Here is a 24,804-nt window from a genome sequence, read left to right as displayed (position 1 = left end):
ATGATAATTAGTAGGTAAAGGCTGAGCATAGGAGATGAACGGGATTGTTGTAGCCACTTCCTATTCCAGAGTGGAAATGGAAATATGTGACAATGGATTGTGTTTGTGGGTTACCGAAGGAAAGTGATGGGATCGATGTGGTATGGGTAATTGTGGATAGACTTACTAAATCTACTCACTTCTACATATTAAGATGACTTACATCGTAGATAGATTGAGTAGAATTTAAGATCTATGTTTCACATCCCAATTCTATAAAAGTTTTGAACTTGCCTTTAGTATGAAGTTGAAGATGAGTACAACATTCCACCCATAAAAAAATGGGCAATTAGAACAGGTTATTCAAATATTAAAGGATATGTTCAAGGCTTGTGTGCTAGATTTTGGAGGTAACTAGAAGAATCATTTGGAATTAGTTGAATTTGCTTATAATAATAGTTATCAATATAGTAGAGGAATGACACTATTTGCAGCATTGTATGGTAGACCACTTAGATCATCAAATAGTTGGGCAGAAGTTGGTGACAATATTGGTTTGGGACATGGTATAGTCTTAGAAACCACCGAGAAGATAAGAAAGATCTGAGAGAGATTGTGGGTTACATAGAGTAGATCAAAAAGTTTGCAGATCATCGTAGATGACCATTGGAGTTTGTAGTGGGTGATTTTGTGTTCTTGGAAGTATTACAAAAAGAAGAATCAATAGGTTCAACATAAAAGGTAAATTGAAGCCAAGATTTGTAGGACCATTTGATATCACAGAAAGGATTAGCATGGTTGCATGCAAGTTAGCTTTACTAGATTAGTTAGAGAGGGTTCATAATGTCTTTCATGTATCAATGTTAAGGAAATATGAACCAGACCCGTCCCATATCATAGCCTGGCAATCTATGAATTTAGAGGAAGATATATCATATGAAGATGGGCCAATACAGATTCTTCATCATAAGGAGAAGATGTTGAGATCAAGAGTTATCCCATTAGTGAAGGTGCTTTGGAGGCATCATAATGTCGAAGAAGCAACTTGGGAAAATAAGTGAAGATGCAAGTGCAATTTCCAAAATTATTTTCAGATTAAGATATGTTTTAATTTCGAGGACGAAATTCATTTAAGTGGGGGAGGTTGTAATGCATTAGAAATCCATTGCGTATCTCGAGTAATTCTAATTGATGGTTAAGTTTGGACACATAGAAATAAAAAATTTCTTAGAAATTGATTCTTGAAAATTTGATAACACCATTAGGCTCGTATCAAAAAAATATCCAAAATAGACTATAAGTTTGCGAAATTTGGAGTTCAGGACATGGACTTTTCAATAATAAAATAAAATAAATTCAAAAATGACCTTTATGTCCTTAAGTCACTATAAATATCAAACATATTAAAGATTTAGAGATTTTTCATTCTCTCTTCTGAATACAAGAGATAAAATAATCGATTCGAGGTTTGTAGAGCAATAGTAACACTCAACAAAAGAGAAGAAAAGTTTTCTATTAGAAAGGGCTTCGTGTTGATCTAAATAGATTGTGATTTTGTCAGTGAGAAAAAAAATAAAAGTGAACAAAGAGAGATATTAGGAGTTGATCTCGGTGCCATTGTATTGAAGAAAATACTAAACATATAGAAACTTTTCCCTTCCACCCTTTAATTGCTAAATTTTTAGTAGAAAATTATTTTACATCCAAGAACTAGATTTGGATTTCAATCTAATGACACATTCTTCAAAACCCATGCATGATTAGATGATTTAAATCCTTGATCTTATTTTTAAATTGTAAATCTTATGTCAAAAGTTAGAAAAAAGATTAGATCTATTAGTTTTATGACCATGATCATTGGAATTTTATTTTTAAGAAGAATTATGGGCAAGTTTGAAGAAATCAGAGAAGAAGATGAAAAAACTATTACGCTCAGTTGACCCACCCATCTTCCCCCAAAGGATTGCAGATGGCAATCCTCTTAGGTTCAGTCGACCAAAGAAAAGTTCGATCGACAGACCTCGGTCATCCAAGATATCGCTTCAACAATACTCAGGTTTGGTCGTTTGACATACCTCGGTCGACCGACCTTATGTTGAAAGGCCTAGTTTAGCTTATTTTCAAGACAACTTTTCCCTACCAAATTTAAAACATTCTTAAATTAGATATTTGGTGGTAGGAATTTCATATAATAGTGAGTGAAGGAGTCATAACTACAACGTTTTCTCATAAGCTTCACGCCATATCTTCTAACTCAAAGAGCTTACACCAAGTCCTTATGGTTGAAGGTAAAAAAGGATAAACTCAAATATAGTTTTATGTGCTAATCCTAAGTTACTCTAATCGCTAATGGATGTTTTATCTTCGTTTATTAGTGTAATTTATCTTCTATTTCTTTAATTTTCAGTAGCATTTTACTTTTTATCTTGTTTCACAAAAATACAAAAATATATTTGAACTATAACATTAGATTAACTTCATTTCTTGCTAACTTGATAATATCCCCCCATTATCTTGGGTTTGATCCCTTAGTTGTTCATAAGCTAAGGAGAGTATAAATAATTAATTTCTGTAATCCAACTGTAGATACGTGATTTCGTCATTACGACGGCCACATCTACTAAGGATTGGAGTCGCCACCATTCATATTGTAAGTGGGTGTGAATGGTGACCCGATGTGCATTTTTTTGAAAAAGTGACATTTTGACATTTAGTGACTCTTGATGGATAAGGTACGGATCAAATCTTGAGATTCGGGGTAAGCGGCTAGGTTAGAGAAAAGGGAAGGTGTTAGGCACCCTTTTCTCCCCACTAAATAGTGGTAACCTCAACTCAACTCGATCATTTTGATTTTAAAAAAATACGAAAAATATAGTGCCACGTGTTGTGCATTTGTACCCTAAATAAGGATTTACTTTCGGCTCGATCATAGGATCATCTCATTGATGAAGATGATCCTTATCCTTAGCCTTGAGGTCCATTCATCCTAAGTTATCTAAAATAAAATGAAGAGGAGAGGGGATAATAGAAGAGGGAGGAGGAGAGGGTAGAGAGAGAGGGGAGGATTGCCTTGGACCCACCTTGAAGCTTCAAAGTTTTCTTTTCTTTTCTTTCATTCCTTCTCCTTCTTTGAGTCTTCTTGAGTCCTCAGTAGAATATGAGAGTATGAGAATGGGAAGAAGTGATTAGAGAGAGTAGGGATTCTTTTTTTTTTTTTTTAGTGAGACTTGGTGTGGAATTAATAAGAGATGATTGGTAGATTTGGTGATAGTTGTTAGTAATGAGAGTTGGGGAGATAATTTTTGTAGTGAAAGTTGGGACTTTTTTGGAAAGAGGATGAGGGTATTTATAGATGTTGAGGAGTTATTTTAGGGATATAATGGGGTAAAATGAAGAGAAGTGGTAGAATGGTGTGGGGTTTAAGAGAAAAGTGGGGGTAAATTAGAGATAATTGAAGAGCATTTGTGTAAGAAGGGTAAATAGGTTGTTTTACAACCCAAATGGGTTAGATCTTTCAACCCATTTGAATTGAGTATTAGATGGAATAAAATAAATGAGAGTGGTTGAGAGGATGAGATTGTGTAAGAGAGTAATTAATTGGTGAAGTGAGTTGAGGGGATGGGATTTTAATTAAAAGAAGGGTTGTATAAGAAGGTGGTTGATGATATTTTGGGAGGGTGTGGGAGATGATGCCATGTGTCAAAATGGGTGGAGATGGGTTGATGGGAGAGGTTGAGTGTTTGACTTGAGAGGATGGGTGTAGGTTTAGGTTGTAGATGTGGATTTTGTAGAGAATGATGAGGGTAGATTAGGGGGAGGTATAGGTTAGGGGTGTGGGTAGATTAGATTTTTTTAGAGAGAAGGTGATGAATTGATGTGGGTAGATTCAGGGAGGTATAGGTTAGGGGTGTGGGTAGATGTGTTTGATTTGAGAGAAAAGGTGATGGGATAGGTTGGGGATGAGGGAGGTGAGTTGGGGTGGTGACATGTGTCCCATCTTGATTACCAAGATGATGATTAGTTGATGTGGGTAGTGGTTTGTGGGTTAGGATTATGGGTCGGATGTGAATTGGATATGGATAAAGGTTTGTGGGCTTTTTAGTGTATTGGGCTTGGGTTATAGAATGGTTTTGGGTTATTGGATTGGGTAGGGTTTGTTTTGAATTGGATTTTTTTGAGGGTGGGTATGTTTTAGGTTTTAGGTGGTGTGGGATTGGATTTAGGTTAGGGGGGAGGTGAGAAATGTAATTTGTGAGTGTTGAGGGTTCGTGGGCTTTAGGTGGGCTTAGGGTAATTGGATTCGGGAGCGGAGCGGTGAAGGTAGAGGAAGTGATAGATGTCCCAAGTCTCGTATTTTTAGTTTTATCCATTTTTTTTTAGATTTTGAAATTATTGAATTAATCAAAATGCCACGTGTTGGCAAATCGGGCTTTTTAAGCCCGTTGGTGAACTTTATCGAAAATTTGGCGTTTTTGGTTTTGGAAGCGGAATGGTGAATATTGGGAAAGCGGAGGGTTGGCCGAGTCTTTTTGGCGGGCCTCCCAAACCATTAGGAGGTCTTAGGGGCCTTGGTTCAATCAAAATGTCACTTTTCAATGACTTAGGCCCTTGAGGCCCGTTGGCCCATTTATTTGAAAAATCTGTATTTTTGGGCCCTTTCGAGTAGTGGCCCGTTCAAATTGAGGTGTCTACACCAACGATCAGGACCATCCCACTATTCTTGAAGTCATTCCAGACCATTCCATATTTACAAAATCTCTGCCCCTTTACATGATAATCCCCCTCTTTTATAGAAAAAGATGAAACTAAACTCTAATGGAATGAGTCAATCACTGTCCAATCAAAGAATTCTCAATCACTTATTCAAATATATCATTTTCCAAAAATAGAGATTTTGTAGGAGACCTTTTATTTTTAGCTAAAATTATATTATTAAATAAATAAAATCTAATTTAAAATACAACAATCAATTCTCGAGATACGTATTAAATTCGCCATGTGATTAATATTCATCTTATTTACGTCACGTGTCTTGTACCACTTTTTACCCACACAAATTGTATATTTCCAAAAATAATTCTAAGATTTTGATAAATATTTTTTTGAATTTATCTGAACTAACGGAATTGAAGCTTCCTGAATAATTATCAAATTCGAGCTTTGTTATTATGGTCTATAAGAAAAGATACAAATTGTGGTCTCAAGGGGTTATGTTACTTAGTTTGAAAACACAAGGAGGTATCTCAAAAATTCATAGCAAGGTAGAGGGGTATGTTATAAAATCCAAAATATATGATGCAACGTGTCAAGTAATTGGCTCTTCAAGTTCGGATTCCTGCCTTTCCTCGGACCGCAAACATTCATCCTTATCTCAAGGAAATGTAGTTGTCTGGACGAGACAAGAGAACAAGTCTTCTATGTGGTAAACTTTGAAGCCAGGGTCCATGTGCTTCTTTATTTTTACGGACGAAAACACCCTTGGTGAAAACCTGTAATCTCCATACCTATCATTCATTACTGTACCCTTCTTGCAGTCTAAGTGGCTCTTGCGACTTGGGACTTGGGACTTGGGACTTGGGAAAATAATCTTCTTTTATTAGATCACTACCTTCACTGTCAGAAATTGTGTCTTACTTATATTGTTAGATCTCTATCTGTTTTTGAAGGTCTGAGAGAAGAGAAAGAAAGATGAGTTCGGGAATAAGCACCTTTGTGATCAGATGGATCAACTTTTTCACTATGGTAAACTTTTTTTTTTTTTAATCTTCTCTTTTTTGTTTATATTTATAGTACATTTCGTGTTATATCATTCCTTGTTTGCTTCTTTAATCTCCCCTCATTTCTTCTTCTGCTTCTTCTTTGTTTCTTTGTTATTTCAAACTCTCTTTAATAGGTTCACTTTTCTCAGTTGTTGGGCTCTAATGCTCATTTTAGCAACTATTTTATTTCTGTAAAAGGGTTGTTTCAGTTGAAGCATTTTTATTTTATTTGTTGTTTAATTCATATCTGGATGTTCTCATTCACAAGTTTTGCTAAATATGGTTAGGGCTGTGTTTGATATTTTCAAATAAATACTTCTATTGAAAGTTTAATGTGTCTGGGTACAATGCATTTCTCCATTTTTTTCCCTCTCATTTAGCAACTGAAGAGGAATTTTGTTCTGTGTCTTTTTGGGAAATATTTTTGCTTCAGAAGATAGTAATTTTTTATATTATATAATTAAAAAAGGAAGTAAATAACCAGTAGTGATATAATGAGGGGGGTTGGGAAATACATAAATTTTGAGCTTGTTTTTATAATTTCTTGTTTGAATTCTTCAGTTATTGGCAGTAGCTGTGATTTGTTTTGGGGTTTGGATGAGTACTCAAAACGACGGTTGTCGAAAGTCTCTTACTCTCCCTGTTCTAGGCCTTGGTGCCTTCATTCTTCTCATGTAAGCTTCCATCTTTTTGTATTTATCATAATGTATTTTCTTTTTATTTATTTTTAAATTGGTTTGTTCATCTACTTCTATGTTTCTAACACAACATGCTTATGCTGTTTTCTTTTATTTACAGATCTTTAATTGGGTTTATTGGTGCATTCAAGAACATCTCGATATTGTTATGGATTGTATCCTTCTATGTTAAGTTTGTGATGTTTTGGGGTTTTTAGTTGTTGCTTTTTCTCGTTACGTTGGAGTATGGACCGTGAGGTTATTCATAATGACCTTGACTCTAGAATTATAGTATCTCGTGATGTTGTGCTTGGTATTACTGGCAATTCTGGTATTTACAGTGTTGGCGTAAGTATATTTCTATTGCGAAATCTGGAATTTCTTTTCTTTCTTTGGTTAATCTTTATTTTGTAGAGTTCTCTGCCAAATCTGGTGTGTAAGCATCACTTTCAATTTTCCCCTTATCATACTTTTTAGTTATTTGTTTTTTCCCTTTATTCTGATTGTCAGAGAACAACATAGGTGATAACATTGTTGAAACTTATTCTGCATTAGGTGTTGGTCAATGATGAATGATAAAGTGCTTTGTGATAGTGGTTTGTTTAATCTTGGTAATATACTCTTCACATTAGTTGTTCCTTAGTCCCCTATTTTAAGCTTTGTTCCCTTTGTTCCCAAAGCATGGAAGTTTGAGGGACTATCTAGGATTGCAGTATGTGGTGATTTGTTCTTTATCTTGGTAGTAGTTCTGGTATTCAATGCTGTCTCACATGGGCTTGTAACTGCCCATCAGAATTGGCCTTGGGTAAACCAAGACATGAACAAAAATAAGCTTGGCCGTGGGTCACCCTTGGACCAAGCAAAAATTACTCCTGGCCAAGTCAAATCTAAGCTAGGCCAGGGTTGAGGGACGACCAGACTTAAAAGTAAGCTTGGCCAAGGGTTAGGTACGGCAAGGCTTAATCCAGAATCTTGAAAAATGGCCTTTAGGCCTTGTGGATGTTTGAAAGTTGGGATTTTGAAACCTCCTGCAAACTGCCTTGGGTCAAGTCCCTTATTGAAAGGTTTTTGGTGCTCTCGAGCTCTGCTTAGGAAAAAATGGGGTGTTTATAGAAGGATGACGCTATAAGACATTAAACGAGGAGAGAAAATAAGATCAAACACTAAAAGCAATGTTGCAATAGATGAGGCAATGATCCACAAACTCCTCGTTCTCTTTGCACAGATGACAATATTAACTAACACGAAACTTTTGTGCTTAAGGAGATCAATCATAGGAGGCTCATTAAAGATTGCCAACCACATGAAAAAAAGACACTTTTGGAGGGCATTTTAGATCTTCAAATGATTGAGGAAGGAAAACAAACCTCTTGATTACTTTCAAGCAATGCATAAAACAACTTGATAGAGAATCGACCATCTCTACTACCTTTCCAAATCCGGCTATCTCCCCTATCCAGCGAAGGACTTGTGAAAGCTAACATCTTTATGATAGAGATTGCATCCTCGATTTTCCAATCATTCAATTTCCTTTTGAGAACTAGATCCCAAGACTCACCCCTTTCGTTACGTACATGAAAAAAAGAGATGGACATTCGTTTCTTTGTGGATAAATCATACAGATCTGGGAATAAAATCTGTAAAGGAGTCTTGGTACACCAACTGTCCTCCCAAAAATGAATATGGTTACCTTTGCCCACTTTGACCTAATATGTTCGCCCAACACCCCTCCCAATTTTGCAATGCCTTTCCATACACCACACCCAAAAGGAAGCCTAATCGGCATACTAAACCAATAATCTTCCTCACAATAATCTTCCTCCATAACTCCTATTTTTCAATGTTGAAGTGCCAAACTCACTTCCCCAACAAAGCTCTATTCATGGATTTGAACCTTCTAATACCCATACCACCCAATCTCCTAGGCTTACAAACAAGCTACCAATTAGCAAGATGAAGTTTTCTGTTTCCTAAATTGTTGTTCCACAAGAAATCTCTCACCACTATCTCGAGATGCAATTCGATTTTCCTAGGCATAGAGAGTAAAGATAAGAAATGGTTTAGAATGCTATAGATAAAGTGCTTCTAATCAAAGTTAGCTTCCCACCTCCCCCCCTTCAACAAATACTTAGCTTTCCACGATCCTAGCTCTTCCTCACTCTATCAAATCGTCCCAAGCTGACGTAGAATCATACATTGCACCCAAAGGAAAGCCCAAATAGGAGCTAGGAAAGTTACTTAATTGACACCCCATTAATTATGCCCAAGCCTGAATATTGGGAACTTCACCTAATGCATACATCTTTTTCTTCTTAAATTAATGGGCAGACTTGAGACAGCCTCGAACAAACATAAGAGGCCCTTAAGGAAACACACCTGACTAGTTGTAGCATTTAGAAAGACAAGAGTGTCATCGGCAAACTGAAGGTGAGACTTTTGGGCCCAACTCAAAAACGCCAAAACTGGACAGCGCATCCAATGAAGTGACATGAACAAACATCCCCAAAGCTTCAACCACTAGATTAAACATGAAAGGAGAAAGTGGATCACCTTGTCTTAAACCACTAGAGCTTCTGAAATAACCAGTGGACTTTGTTCACTATGATAGAGGAAGAATTTGTGGGTACGCACTTCCTCATCCAACTAATCCACTTCCCACCGAAACCCATGCTATCCAAAAGGTACCAAAGAAATTAGAATCTCGGTTTCAGCATTTCACTAAGCTTATGGAACAAGATATCTTGAACATGAGGGAACAATAAATCAGGAGAACGATGAATCTTGAGTATATGATATATTGAAGTATTTTATAATGCTTAATTAAGCTAGTAATAAGTTTTTTAATGAAATTGTCAAGAAAATTCACTACTAGTGTAAATCGGGGTATGGCCTTTTGCTTTACTATGCGGATGACATAGTCGTAATTGGAGATGACATTCATAGTCTCGAGGGATTGAAAGTGAATCTAAAATCTGCTTTATGTGAGCCCTACCCATGGCCCTGCTCTATAGCGGGCTTCGGGTCGGCCTCAGGCCTTTCTCTTATAAAAATTAGAAAGGAAAAAATTATTTAAGAACAAAATTTTGTAGGCAACCTGACTGATTAAGCATTAAAACACCTTTTAATAGGCTTTCAGGCTATGTTTTGAGGCTTGTCCATATTTTGGAACCTTCACCATCCATCAAGCCATCAAGGCAGACTTTAAAACCTTGTTTGACTTCATTTTGATGTTGCTAACATTTGAGTGTTCATCAGGTAGAAAATTCCACAATGAGCAAGTTGACAAACCATAATGCATCTTGTTTCCCTTTTACTAGTTCTCTTTAGTATGGCTTATTCAACTGCTCCAGCTTGTCTTTCAATTATCTTTCTTCACAGTGCTCCTTGTCCACTATTGCTAGTATTGCAGTCACTACCTCAATCACATCCTTTCTGTTTAGGACTTGAATATGTAACTTGGTGAGTTAGTAACTGGGACAGACCTCTTTACAAGGGCATGGATTGTTTGCAATTTAGTATGTCTTATGTGTCTCCTCTTCCTAGGGCATCCAAAAAACTGAAAGCCTTCCATGGGCCTGATTGGGCTCAAGCAGGTTTAATTTGGAGGTTGGCTTCTAGGACCAATATCCAATCCAGACCGTTTGGACTTCGGCCCGGGTCGATCTGGGGGCTGTTTTTGACCCCCTATTCACTACCTCATTCATGGAGATTGGTGGTGCAAATGATCAAGTCCATTCCCTTTTCTATATCTCCTTCTCCAACTCTGACGGCAAGCCTGCGATTCCACTCTGATGTTTAAGTTAGCAAATTTTCATGTTAGATTTGAGCAAAAAGTGCACACCTTAGCCTCTTGTTGATGTTCCTTTTGCAACCTCATGGAAAAGAGGGGGGGGGGAAGGGAAAGGTTAGGTGGTGTGCCCCCTCTTTCCAGTCTTGCTCACGACATATGCTTTCTGCATAATAAAATTGATTTTTATTCTTGTGCTTGCAGTTTCATCATAACAAACAATGGATCTGGTCACACTGCGGCTGGTTTGAGGTGAGACTAAACCCAATTAATATGACCAAACTAAGGCATTTTTATTATTTCTTTCTTTTATTTATCACTGAATCACTTAATATGAGGTGAGATTAAACCCAATTAATATGACCAAACTAAGGCATTTTTATTATTTCTTTCTTTGATTTATCACTGAATCACTTAATATGTACTCATAGGTGAATGTGAATTTCTATAGAAGTAAAAAAAGTAAGGGAAAAATTGGGTTTCCATCCCCCTTAAAAGTAGAACAATAATTGTAGTTTTCATTTAAAACAAAATTAAAAAAATAGTGTTCTTTGTACATTATTCATTGCAGCCACCATTCGTCTTATCTTGTTCTCTGATTACCTATTCAGGTATAAGGAGTATCAGCTTCGAGATTACAGTTCTTGGTTTCTGAAACAGGTAAGGCCTTCTCCTTGCTATTAGTTTTGCGAGTGATCGAATCAGATTTTACCCAAGTCTTTTCTAGCTTTATATTGCAGTTTCTTTTTTTATTTTGTAGCTGAACAATACCCAGAACTGGAAACACTTGAAGAGTTGTCTTGTGAAATCTGAAGACTGTAATAAACTGCCGAAGAAATATAAGGTTAGTTTTTTTTCCCCTTTCTATTAAGTCATTTTCTAAGTTCCATTTTGAATTTTCAGAGTTTCATGCAGACCCTTAAAGAGTATAAAACAGCAAAACTGACCCCCATTGAAGCTGGTTGTTGTCGACCACCATCTGAGTAGGTTTCTTTTGCTTTCTTTACTTTTCAAATGTTTCATCTTAGAATTAAATCAGGATTCTTCCCCTTCTTCTTGATGTCCAAGGCCTGAATTGGAAAAGCTCACTCTTGTTTACCTGCGTATGTACAAGGATATTTATGCCATGCTTTTATCTGCTATTGCATCTCTAATATATTGTACAAATACATCCTACAAAAAATAAAAAATAAAATGCCTAGGGTCCATATGATAGTGGGGGAAATGAGCGAGAATGATATCCTCGGTAAATGGTATTTGTATGTGTATGCTTGTATGTATTCATGCAAAAATCATTTTCCCTCAAAAAATGATTTTCTTGTTTTGACAGGAAAATATGCTCCAACATGCCCCTCCACTGAGAAAATGGTTTTCTCGTTAGGATGGAAATCCTAATGTTATTCTCTCATGATTACCCCCACATCCAAAACTAAAAACCAACCCTCTTTTTGACATTTTTCTAAGTGCAAATCATCAATCAGTCTGAGAAATTTTTTTTTCTCAGGACTATTTTCATAAGAAATTGATTTTCATGAGAAAATATTTTCTTTGCAATCAATCGTGCATGCCTAAGTTTAGGCAAAATATTTTCAGGATGCATTTGTAAGAGACATGAATAGTAACCATAGTTAACTGAAATTTCTTTTACTGTACCCACTTGTTATTTTCTTAGGTGCGGCTTTCCTGTGGTAAATGCTTCCTACTATGACTTGAGCTTTCATCCAATCAGTTCAAACAATGACTGCAAGCTTTACAAAAATTCCCGAGCCATCAAGTGCTACAATTGTGATTCTTGCAAGTAAACAGATATGAATTTCCATGTTCTATTTTTCCTTATGAGGTCTATCTAGATCTTCCATCATTCACTCTGTTTATTTTTTGCAGAGCCGGAGTCGCACAATATATGAAAACTGAATGGAGAGTGGTTGCAATCTTTAATGTGGTTCTGTTTGCTGTTTTGGTGAGCCATTTTCTCTCATCAAATCCACGTTATCCAGCAAAGTTAACTTAAATTTTAATACAGAGATTCTATTGCCACACCAACTTTTGCTAACGCCACCCCAATTCATATGTGAATCACCAAAGAATTAGCAAACGTCTTGGGGTAGCGTTCACAAAAGTTGGTGTGGCAATAGAAGCTCTCTTTTTAATAATACAAGCAATGTTACCTAGACTTATTGAAGGTATCTGCTGCTACTAGTGCGCAGTCCATGAATTTGAATACTTCACATTCAACTTTGACTTGTTATGTAGTCTTCATCTTTATACACTGAAGTTATGAGTTTCGGGGGTAGACTTTTTTGCTTCTCTTCCATCAAAATCATTTTCCAAACTCAAAGCATGTTTGTGAGCACTCAGTTTCCGAATCCCTCCGGCAATAGCCAAAAGGGGCCAGAAGCCGAAGCTGCCTGGACTGCTTTTGGCTTCTGACTTCTGCAGGAAGCCAGAGTGGACAAAAATTACGGAATTTTGTGACAACATTTTTCTTCCTTTTCTGTTTAAAGAAAAAATCCCATGCACAGATTATAGGTTCTATCTTGTCTCATCATCACTCTTCATACATTCAAATGGTTTTAGTTGGCAGTGAAATGCTTCGTAGGTTCTAGAAGCACTTCTACACCTCAAAAAGCACTTCTTGAATAGTCACCTAAAAATAGATGTTGCAATCGCAATTCTTTATTTTAGTGATTCTATCTCAAAGAATCTAGTTTAGTTAATGTTTTCTTGATTGAAATTCTACTCTTGACATTTTACTTTGTATGACATTAGTTGATGATCTACTTTGTGGGATGCTGTGCAAGAAGAAATGCTGCCAGAAGTTGTGCATCCAAAGTATGAAACATGACCTTTTAACACTAAAAAATTCTACTTAATGAAGGGAAGCTCGTTTCTTGAGATTTGGTACAGTCAACGTGACAAAACAAACTGGATCAGGAGAAGAAGAAAATATGAAAAATAGAAGCATCCATATTTCCTTAGGTGGGTATCTGATAATCTCTACGTGGAGTAAGAAAACCAAATTGTGCTCTCCAAAGAATATCATCTTTGATTGCAAATGCAGTGTTTTTTTTTTGTTTTTCATTTCTTCATCTTTTGTTCTTTTATGGCAGAAGAAATTAAAATTTCAGATTACATATGAACCTTGGTGTTAGGTACCATTGAAGGTAGATGTGCAAAATGATACATTGATGCAAAGTGTGGGTCTTGCTGGTATGTATGATCTATATCTAACTCAAAAGGACTCGTTTGGAAGACAAAGCTTTGGGAATTGGAAGATTGATAAATTGTAAAACCTTCTGAAATGAACTCTAGTGTTTTATCGTCCATGGGAATTGGTGTCATCATAGGATATCCAAAGCAGAAATTTTAATTTTAGGTGACCATGCTAATAATCAGCATAGGATATCCTACGTTGACTCAAACTTCGATTACAGTTCATTTCAGGAGTTGCTTCCAACTCCAACCCTTTTTAGGTTAGTTGCAATTTCGCCGAATTTGTGATGTGGGAGTTCAATGGTTTATTTAGAAAATAAACTTCATTGATAATTCTTGGATGATGATTGCAATTACCCTATTTGGATTTGTATAGATTCAAAACTTTCACTGATATGGAAAGACAATTTGTCATTCCAATCTAATCCATGCAAATCTAAATATTTAAGAGGCTTGATGAGATGCACCATAGCAATGACACTGCACATTATTATATTACATGTAATTTATCTTTATTATCCTCTCTCATGCAATTTCCTGGTATTTTGAAAAAGGAATACACAATTAGATTATATGAAATATTAATCCTCGATCTCTTGAATAAGTCGACGATGGATACTCAAATTGATTACATGAAATATTAATCATTGATCACATCAATAAGTTGATGATGGATAGTCACAAAAGTCCAATCTTGCTTGATGATGGTCATTTCTATTGCATTCCAGCCATTTTTGAGTCTATTGGAGTCGGTGGCTCACTAAATAAGGCATGTCAATCATAATCTATCCTATAAGCATACGAATTGAGATTGTGCAATTCAATTAGAACTCTCATGGAGAAATTTTAAATTTAAGAAAATGGAGTTTATTTGTAGAGATATATAGAGGAATATGTGATTTTTATTGAACGAAAAGTTAAAATTATATGGTGTGATAAAGAGAAAGGATTTAGATCGAGTGATGATAGTGACCCCATCACCAAATAATGGTGCTCTCAATAGAGATTGTGCTCTAATATCAGGTAGAAAATGAATTTAGTTGATAATTCTTTGGGTGATGATCACAATATCTTATTGGGTTTCTATAGTTTCAAAACTTCCACCAATAATATGAAAATAAAATCAATCATTCCGGTCTAATATATTTGATTGTTCTTAATTGGTGTAAATGTAAATCTTTAAGATATGTAATGAAATGTATAATAACAATCTCATGAACATTATTATATTGCATCTAACTTAAGTTGACTGGTTCAAGTAGATATTACCTTTATTCCCGGACAAGTAAGCATTAAATCGTGTAGAGAACTAGATGGAAACTCAACCACATCAAGAGAAAGGATACCAATACTTAATTTACTACATTTATCAATCAACTCTCAAGATATGAGAAAACTTCCAAAACAAAATGTTGTTAGAACGTTTTACTTAAGTTCCAAGGAGTTGATTATGAGAAAATATTTTCTTTAAATCCATCATGTGTAATTTTTCTAGGTATAATTGCATACCATAATAATGAGATTTGGCAAATAGATGTCAAAATTGCATTTCTATTATATCCTCTTTGTAGCATTTTGGAGTAATCCTTCTCTGATCCTCACTCCCAAAATATTAGAATCTTCTTTAATGAAAACCTCACCATCCACTGTATTAAGTATTTTTTCTTTATTAAAACATTTATCAATCTTTTTGTCCTAAAAACAATGACATTAATAAAAATATTGATTATTATTGCAACTAGAAGATTATAGTAGGACTAGTAATGATCTGATTTTTATTCGACATCTGATTCGATCAAATCCAAAAAATAGGATTCATATCAAAATTTTGGATTTTTGGATTGGATTCGAGTTACAATTTAAAAATCTGATAAATTTCGGATTGATTTCAGATTAACATCAATCCAATTTGATGAAAATCCGATCAATAATTGTTAAAACAAAACTATAGCCACTCGTCTCTCACTCTCTCTATGTTTTAAAAAAAATATAAACAAATTAACCCTAAAACCCCAACCCATTATCTTCCACATCTTCTCTCTCAAAACCCTATGTACCAAAAGCCATCGTCTTCAACCTCTTCATGGTTGCCCCAATCCACCTTGCTGGATCTCTCTCTCTCTCTCTCTCCCCTCCTCTAGATAGTTCTTCCCCAAATACCATCGTTCTCTTTCTCAACCTCCTCCACCTTTCTTTCTGAAATTCCTGAAGAAGAAATATATGATCATTTTGTCATGGATCAATCCAACAAAAGTAATGATTCAGTTGATTCTTACAATGGCAGCCTCATCAGTTTGACGAACAAGGCTGAGGTTCGTTATGATGGCATCCTCATCAAAATCAACATTGAACAAAACGAATGGGATTAGTTCTGGGTTGTGTTGACTCTTAATCGGATCGATGTCGTGGCTAGATCCCAAGCCACACACAAAAATCCGATTATCGAAATTAATCCCCTCTAACAATAAATAAACAAATTCCAAAATCAAACCCCAAGAAATGAGTTGCAAAACAAATACAAGTAAAAATAAAGAAAGTAGAGAAAAGAATATAATCGCAACATAAGATATATGTGGTTCACCTATAATGGAACTACATCCATATGCAAGCTGACAAATAGAAATTCACTATTTAAAGAAGAAATTATAAGAATGGAGGTTTATACTTACTTCCAACTTTTCGGTGATACCTACGAAATCTCCACACCCCAAGAATGAAGATTTATACTTACATCCTTCTTACGAGATCTCACACGTGTAACACTCCAACCTTTTATTTACTTCATCATTTTAATCCAATGGATAGTACTTCCAACCAATCATAAACCTAAGTAGAAATTCTTCAAGCTCTATAGATCCAATTCCAAAGGGTATTAATCCTAGATACAAGAACAACAAGAAATAATGACAACCCTGTAGCAAAAGAATGGAACTTTACAAAATCAACTCAATGGTTCAGGGAAAAATCACCATCGAGATACAGTCAATACTCCAAATCATGATACACAACAAATGAGAGAGAATGATTAGCCTCAAGGGAATAACAATGTCCCAATTCCACAAATAGAGCAAGATGGAGAGGCAAAGTGACAACTCATCAAGGAGTAAAAGATGTCAATACAAGAGAAGATTTAGATCTTTTCTCTTCTTGATGAACCACGCATAACAACTTACAACGAAAAGCCTAATAATAAAGGCACTCCAAGTGAAAGAAGTCTATCATATTCAGTATCAACCACGATAGACTCGATCATTGTCAGAAGGAGAATAATCATTCATCTTCTTTTACCTACATCGCAAAGAAATGCATAAACCTCATGAAAATACTCTTATTCTTATGCTTCTGATCGATGACATGATGTATATAAAATTTTGGTGAACTCAAGAAGAAGCAGGAGAACTACCTTAGAGTGTAGGAGAAACATTACTAAAACAACAATAAGAGACTAAAAACTTCCACCATCTCAATACTCCGACGAATTGAATATTCAAGCCCACTCAAAGTGAGAAACACCAACTATAGTTAAGGTAATCCTAAATTATGTAAAGATAGATTATTCATCCTTATTTTTTTACTTTTTAAGTCTAAAAAACTATGAAAATAATGTCTTGAGTCACGTTGAGGAAAAAAACTTCCATAAATAACGAATGATCAACTGTGGGCAACCTAGTTCAATGAGTTGGCAAGATGACAAGACAACGAGACAACACTTAAGAGTGAAAAATCCATCAAATCTCAAGTTCGGAACTATCCCAACTAGAAAAGTCAACACAATAACCAATCTTATGACTTCTAAACCCAAGATACTCAGCTTGGTAAAATAGTGAGGCAGTAAGAACTACATTTTAGTATGATAATCAGACCCACAACTCTATAAAATCAAAGAGTTATAGCTCTAAAATGGATAAGACATCAAGTCACCACGACAATAAACTCGAAGAGCCACAGCTTTAAAGTCGACATGATGCCTAGTCACCATGACTATAAACTCGAAGAGCCACGGCTCTAAATTCTACGTAACGCCAAGTCACCGCGACTATAAACTTGAAGATCCATGACTCCAAAGTTGACATGGAGTCGAGTCTCCGTGACTATAAAAACAAAAACATACATTTTCCAAGAAGCTCTTGCTTCTCCTTAAAAAGCCCACTTTTTCTTAAAGACCCTTCGCTCTCTAAGAAGCCATTGTTTCTTCATCAAAGAGCCCTTGTTATCTAAGGAGCCTCTACTTCTTAATCAAAGGGCTATCACCTTCAAAGTAGCCCTCGCTTTGCCAACAAGAAGGAAACTCGCGTTTCTCAAGCAAAAGAATCCATGTTCTAGAAGCCCATGCTCCAAAAACCAAAGTGTTATCATTCTAAATTGAGTTGCATGGAATCACTAACTCCTACCTTGAAGAGTCAACAAGATGACGAGTTTAAGACTAAGGAGCCGTTTAGCAAACAATTTCTGCCAATAATCTCTCCTAACATGAACGAATAAACATACAGAATTATTTTAAAATATGCAAAGTTTTACAGAAGAAACTATGATTAACTAGTACATATAACGAGAGATGAGCAACTAAACATTTTAAAATTCACTTACATCAATTAACAGTACCCACTATAGCATTTTCTTTTTATACAAATCTAATTGATCAAATAAAAATATTAAACATGCATTTCATTTTATATATCAAAATAAAGCAACAGATACATAATATACAATGGTGGCGTAGTAGAATTAGAGAGTTGGGATTCACGATTGGATCGCTCCTAGTCAGGACATGATGTTTAATAATAAAATATTAGTTCTTAATTTTGTGACTGGCCGCTGTTTACCATACTTGTGGGATCATTTATTCGGCTCAGGTTGGTCATCTGACATTACCGTAAGCAATGGGTCTCTTTTCGATGTATCAAAACGTTCGATTACTATAGATTATTAGTGATTACTGACTAATCATCTTTGTCTATGCCTATCAAGTGTGTATGTGATTCTCAAATATACAAACCATTCATATACGACCATCTTTACATTACAAGTTCACTGGTAAAGATAGAGAAGAATAAATCAGGATTTCAATTGTGATGCCACTCTCATACGCGTCCCTATAGACACCCCATTATTGCACTCATCTGATTAATCAATTCGTCAACCTGATTGCGACGGTTCCCAATGATGGATGAATATTCTAATGTTTTTATTTGTTATTAAATATGTTTTAGAAATTCAGATGAGGTATCTCAAGCAAACAAAACTTTAAAAACTATGCTACGCTAGAAAAATATGACCAAAAAATGAAGGAATCATCATTTTTGGACAAAAAGAAGCTTTACGGGAAAAATCATTAAAAAAGAACCAAGTTACCAAAATACCCCTAATATCAAAATATTTTTAGAGCCTACATTATGCTTAGGAAAATCATTTCAAACACATAAAATAACAAAGTGAAACCAAATACACCATTTCGCCAATTTTCACCAAATTCGATAAAATTACTAAAATACCCCTCATAAGGTTCACAATCGTTTCATGCAAAAAATTGGTAAATGACACAAATCCATAATCCAATTGAATTTTTTATGAAAATCGATTCTAAAATATCTCGGAACATCGAAAAACGACTTGAAACGCAAAAGTTATATTTGAAGGTAAAATAGTAAATTTTCTAATTTTAACAATTTAAAATTCCAAACTTAATTATTAAAACATTAATTAACGTAAAGTGAAACCTTAATAAAATTAATTTAAAAATATGAACCAAGAAAATTAATTAATCAAGCCCTCAGGCAAAATTGTTGATGGTTGCCCACTTATTTAAGTGGAATCCCTTGATATTTATTAAAAGACACCTCCATCTGGGGGTCTAAAGAATTAAAATATAATTAAGGAGTTTTCCAAAAATCAAAAATATATCATTTCATTGTACGTAAGAATTAAAACCCTAATATAAAGAAATCTAGTCAATCAAATAAGACTTAAATTAAAACCCTAATTCACCTTATTTAAAAAAAACCTAATTAAACACCAACTCTTCCAAAAAAAATCTATAAATAGGAGCCTCCACAACCCAATCTTGTAGGTAAAAAATAATCCTAGAAAAAATAGGTCAAAAAGTCTCTATAATCTTTTCAAAATCCTAGTTTTAAAGTCCTAACTCCCTACCTATCATCCAAATCCCAGTTTTTACTCAAAAAATACCCAGAAACCTTTCAAAAGCATCTAAAAACCCTTCAAAAGAAAACATAGAAAATACTCAGATCTACATACCTCAACTAAGAGATCAGTAGCAGATCTAGTGACGGAAACAAAGTAAGGAATCTTGTACAAGGAGTCTCTCCGCCAGCTCTAAGGGAACAAATCATTGCGATCATCTCGATATACTTTTTAATTTTTTATTTGTTTATTTTAGGTCTTTTAGTAATGTTATCCTTTTTTGGAAAATAGTAGAGACCAGCGTTTGTCGGGCAAGGTTGGTGCCTAACACCTTCCAACCCCGTAACGTGATCTCTGGATCATAGTTTATTTTTATTCATAGATTAGTTGTTTTTATCTATTTAGAGTCAATGCTCGATTCTTAAACTGTAATAACTAGGTGGCGACTCCAAAATCTCAAAAATCAAAAGCAAAGCCATACACCCCTCGGATCGACAGCACTTTTAGTGGCGACTCCGCTAGGAATTTTGAAGATCAAACTTGAAACATCTCGAATATTGGAGCATTGTTAAATCGACTTAGTTTTGTTTATTATTTAGTTTGGTTTATTTTTATTTTATTAATTTTTTTTGTGGCTTGATTATGGATCATTGGTTTGGATTTTGGGTATTATGTTTTTATTTTTTTATCCAATTGAGGGTCACTTGTTGATGACCCTAAACAATGAAATATTCAAAGTGACATATGAATTGAGGATGGAATGATGATGGTTGGGATGTGGAGCCATGGATTATTATTATTTTTTTTTTTTAGAAAAAAAAATTTTGGAAGAAAAAATTTTAGCGTGTTACTATGCATGGGTTGTGAATTGTAAAAATAAATTATTTGTGAGTAATGTACTAAGAAATAAAAAAAAATTATTTTTTTTAATGTTGTTCGTGATAAGGAGAGAATTTCAATTAAAAAAAAATTTTAAAAATTAAAAATTTAAAAAAAAAAATTGCGTGGTGTCGTTAGCAGAAAGGGTTGTTTACTTTTTTCATCTTCTTCTCCAAAAAAAAAGAAGAAACAGCAAAAAAAAAAGAGATGTCTCTACCCTCTTCACCCCCCCCCCCTCTCTCTCTCTTTGAGGAAGAACAAGAGACTGATACAAATTTGAGAGTTGAATCTTTGAAAGAAAAAAAGGAACCAAACTTCCAACTCTTCACCATAACTATACTCTTCTCATCAACAACACAGACAATGAGAAGATCTCCTTCAATGATGTTCTTGTCACTATTCTTGATCTCTACTTTGAGGATTCTTTTGCTGTTCATTGTATTAGTGTACCATTGATACCCATTAGACTGTTTTAGGTTCATCTTCGGTTCATAAGTCGATCACATCGACCATTTCAGGTCAATGAAACTACCATAGATTCTAGGCTTCCATGAGCTTCAAGGGGTTATCTTTTGTTATTTCTTCTTTTTCAGGGATCTTTATGTTCTTGATCATGCATAGATTAAGAAGGGAGACAAAGAGGTTAATGGTTTTCTTTTTTCTTTGATTTCTTGAGTTCTGCACTCTGTTTTCTACTATGTAGAATTGGTTTTTGTCAAATTTTGTTTGGAGGTTTGATTGTAATCAATCTATTTGCCTTCTTGATTGATGATTAGAAATTAATTGTTTTTTTTTCGTGTGGAACAATATGGTGGATTGATTACAAAATAATAATCTGAACCTTCCCTTAAAATAAAATAAAAAACATCAATTTGTTTTTTTTTTTAAACAAAGAATTTCTTTTCTTTAAAAAAAAAAAAGTCAATTTGTTAAAAAAAGGGGGGGGGGGGGGCAGGAAGCTTATTGATGAAAGTCTTTGGGAGTTGTTATTAACACACCAATTTTTACTTGTAATGCACCAATCTATATGTAAACAACTATGTATCTTCAAAGGAATTGGTGTGTTGTAAGTAAACAATGGGTGTGCCAATAATATCTCAATTGTTGTAAAAGACTATTGGCGGCCCTCTCTGTGACCAAAGAGATTTTTTATTTTATTTTATTAGCACACCAATTTTTCTAATGTTACCTCAATTATAGGCAATTACTTTGTAATTTACATAAAAATTGGGGTGGCATTAGTAAAAGATGGTATGACAATAATGACTCACTTGTTGGTTACACAAATTTCTTTTTTTAGGATTTTGTTTTTTAGTTTTTTTTTTTAAATCTCCCCATCTTCTAATACCATTTTATTCTCTATTCGATATTCATTGAAATATCGATTTATTTTGGGGTTGCTCAAAAGCGATCCTGATTGGACCATAGATAAAAAAAAAATCCTTTTGTTTAGATTAAAAAATAAAATCTTTATGCTTGTTTCAATGTTGGATCAAATTGATTATCCTTTTGTTATATCCATTGATTGCCCATCTAATATGTCATGATCTTAATAGATATATTTTGATGTGCTTGTTTTGATCTTAATTTCGATGTGATGGATTTTGTATTATTTTGATTAATATTCATATGGTACCCATGCACACCCCACCCTATTTTGCACATATTACTTGCACGCTTATTTTGTTGTATTGCACGCTTGCATGTCCCTTATAACCAACATGGCACTAGTGTGTGGTCCGGTCTCTTCGGAGATGCGACGTCATTCATGAAAACCACAACTCCAGTCAAGTACCTTAGGGTATATTAAACTGGGGCATCAGTACCGTTTGATCAGGTATTATTGAAAGGTATATCGATGCACCAATGTTGGGGCGACCTAAGTCTTTTGTCCTATTATAAGACCCTAGACTCGTACCTATACTGTATATCAAAGTTAATCTAAGTTCACTAACTGCATTTCTTGGTCAAAATCAATGCCTAAGCGAGATCCTACCCCAATGTACTACGGTACAAGGGGGATAGACTACGTCTATTCTAGACGAGAGGTGACTGAAGAGTGCCCTTACTCAGCATCGTGTGTCACTTCTCAACTGGGAATTAAACTGGTTATTTTTGACTTTAGAGATGTGGGTTGGAGTTTTAAATTATCACTTATACGGTATATCAAACCAAGTCACCACGTACCATTTAATTAAGTACGCTCAAAAGGTATATAGGTGCACTTAGGCAAGGGTGACCAGATAAATTGCATTGCACGTAGTAAACCTAGAGTCTATGAGCATTCCTATAGGTCACGACCCGAATCGACTATGGGTATTCTCGGGTTGCTCTATTCAATCTATCCAAGAGGTAAGTAGTTGGATCGGTCCACACCATTCCAATCGAACCCGTAATACTGGTCCAACCCAGTAGACTTAATTGATGAGACATGCCGATCAATATAAAATTAAACTAGTTAGCCCAATTGGTAAATGAATCTTACAGATTAACACATGGACCGATTGGATTAATTGGCTAAAAAAATAATGATTGAAGTGCTGCAAGTAGAATATTCGGATCCATTGGGTCGAATCGGCCCAAACTCAAATGGATATATAATCCTAATCACCTTGAATCGGCTAGTTCAATTCAAATGACTGAATATTTCATATTCAACAAGATTGGGATCAATAAAAAAATCATATTAAGGGATGTACTAATTAGTACAATCTGGATTTTACTTTTAGAAAATTGTACAACCCTTAATTACTACGAGACTACTCCACCTTTGATGGGGTTACAAGGTTATCATTGCACCTAAGCTCAATCATTCACTGTTTTATTAGGGTCACTAATCCTGTCAGTTAGAACGAATGTCAACCCCAAGTGAATCATCAGAAACGACCCCAAAATCTTTCAAAATTACACAGTTGTTCCCTAAAAATCACAGTGCCTCAGTTCTATCGGTTGTAAGCAATGTCTCAGTCCTCAGTCCTAATCAAGCCCATTATGGGTAGTTGTTTTCAGTTTTCATGAGTCATTTGGGTTAGCTCGAGTCATTTTTTTTCAGCAAGGTCATATCTTCTTTAGATTGAGTCTACTATTTTCCTATTGAGTCGAATTAGTTTGTCGAGTCTATAGAGGTGTTTGTCGCCCCATCTAAATTTGATTGGATAAATGAATTTTTAAATACCTCGAGTGCATTAAAGAATTAACTAATAATCTGATAGATTTTTCTCCTGAACAAGAAGATAAGAGTCGGGCTCAACCTTTAATAGAGAAAGCAAAGGTCATTGACCTCGGATCAAAAAATAATTCCTAAAGAGATTCAAATAGAAACCAGTACATCCCTAGAAGAACATAAGGGGATAATGAATGTACTCAGAAATTTTAAAAGACTTGTTTGCGTGGTCTGATGAGAATATGTTAGGTGTAAGCTTGGGTGTTGTCCGACATGGAATATATACTTACTCAATGAAATGAAAACACCAATGAGATCAAAGAAGATATTACAAAACGTATCAATGTTGTCCTCACTGCATCTATCATAAGTCGATACAGGGTACCTTTGGAATTGATATCTGATAACGGGTCATACCTAAAAACTGAGATTATTACTATATGTTCAAAGTTTAAGATCCGACATCATCTCCCTACCGTCCTCATATTAATGGAGTGGTTGAAGAAGCTAATAAGAGTCTCAAAATAATCATCGTAAAAATGTGTCAATCGTATCGAGATTAGTCAAAGAAGCTGTCATTCACACTTTAGGCGTATCGTACTTCAATGCAGTCTTCCACTGGAGCTATTCATATTCTCTAGTATATGATATAGAAGTTGTCTTACCAGTTAAAATGGAAGTCCCGTATCTCAAAGTCTTGATGGAAAGTCAATTGTTAGAAATAGACTGGGTTTATTATTGGTAAGAAGAACTAAACTTGATTGAAAAAAAAAAACAACTTAGAGTTCTGTACCAACTGTAAATTTATCAGAGAAAAGTCACTCGCATGTTTGACAAGAAGGTCAAAGTTTAAAACTTACAAGTCAAGGATTTAACTATCAGACTTCAAAGAAAATTGAGCATTTCTCGACCATAGGAGGAAGTCTGAACTCAATTGGAGAAATTCATTCATTAAGGAAATACTGCTTGGAAAAACTATCAAACTTCAAGATCATGAAAGGATTGAACTACCAAAACCAACCAACCTTGACCAAATCAAGTGGTAAGGAGGTCATATTTGGTCGAATCAATTTTCTTGCTGCCCAGTTCAACATCTCTTTTCTTAGCCTTTAAAAAAATAGTCTTTTTCTTTCTCTGCCCGATCACCTAACCCAGGGGAGGGAAAAATTCGAACTACGATTTGGTCTGATCCCAAAATTCTGGGGT

General features: G+C 35.0%; 1 protein-coding gene across 3 annotated transcripts; it reads left to right on the top strand.

Annotated features, from left to right (window-relative positions):
* Positions 1-5,451: 5,451 nt before the first annotated feature.
* On the top strand, positions 5,452-13,508 carry TET10 (tetraspanin10). Of its 3 annotated transcripts, XR_015182852.1 has the most exons (13): positions 5,452-5,470; positions 5,646-5,721; positions 6,300-6,412; positions 6,537-6,591; positions 6,708-6,763; positions 10,407-10,454; positions 10,814-10,862; positions 10,963-11,046; positions 11,106-11,185; positions 11,875-12,000; positions 12,087-12,162; positions 12,972-13,181; positions 13,355-13,508. XR_015182852.1 is itself a non-coding variant. In XM_086458602.1 (12 exons), the coding sequence occupies exons 2-12, from the start codon at positions 5,668-5,670 to the stop codon at positions 13,038-13,040; spliced, it is 810 nt and encodes a 269-aa protein (XP_086314728.1). In that variant the 5' UTR covers positions 5,452-5,470; positions 5,646-5,667; the 3' UTR covers positions 13,041-13,508. The 3 variants fall into 3 exon arrangements, 2 of the variants coding, with proteins under 2 accessions (XP_086314728.1, XP_086314729.1); XM_086458602.1 differs by having other exon boundaries at positions 12,972-13,508; XM_086458603.1 differs by lacking the exon at positions 5,452-5,470 and having other exon boundaries at positions 11,118-11,185; positions 12,972-13,508.
* Positions 13,509-24,804: the final 11,296 nt, after the last annotated feature.

Source organism: Akebia trifoliata, chromosome 11, assembly GCF_017979445.1.
Source record: "Akebia trifoliata isolate Shusen 1 chromosome 11, ASM1797944v1, whole genome shotgun sequence".
Taxonomy (NCBI): Eukaryota; Viridiplantae; Streptophyta; class Magnoliopsida; order Ranunculales; family Lardizabalaceae; genus Akebia; species Akebia trifoliata.
The sequence above is the reverse complement of the archived record's forward strand: the minus strand, read 5'-3'. Positions and strand labels throughout refer to the sequence as shown.

Bases quoted from the DNA above. Each gene is read 5' to 3' on its own strand.
- TET10 (XM_086458602.1), top strand. From the start codon at position 5,668: ATGAGTTCGGGAATAAGCACCTTTGTGATCAGATGGATCAACTTTTTC. The intron at 6,764-10,406 runs GTAAGTATATTT...TTGTGCTTGCAG, and splicing joins CTGGTATTTACAGTGTTGGC to TTTCATCATAACAAACAATG. The intron at 10,863-10,962 runs GTAAGGCCTTCT...TTTATTTTGTAG, and splicing joins GTTCTTGGTTTCTGAAACAG to CTGAACAATACCCAGAACTG.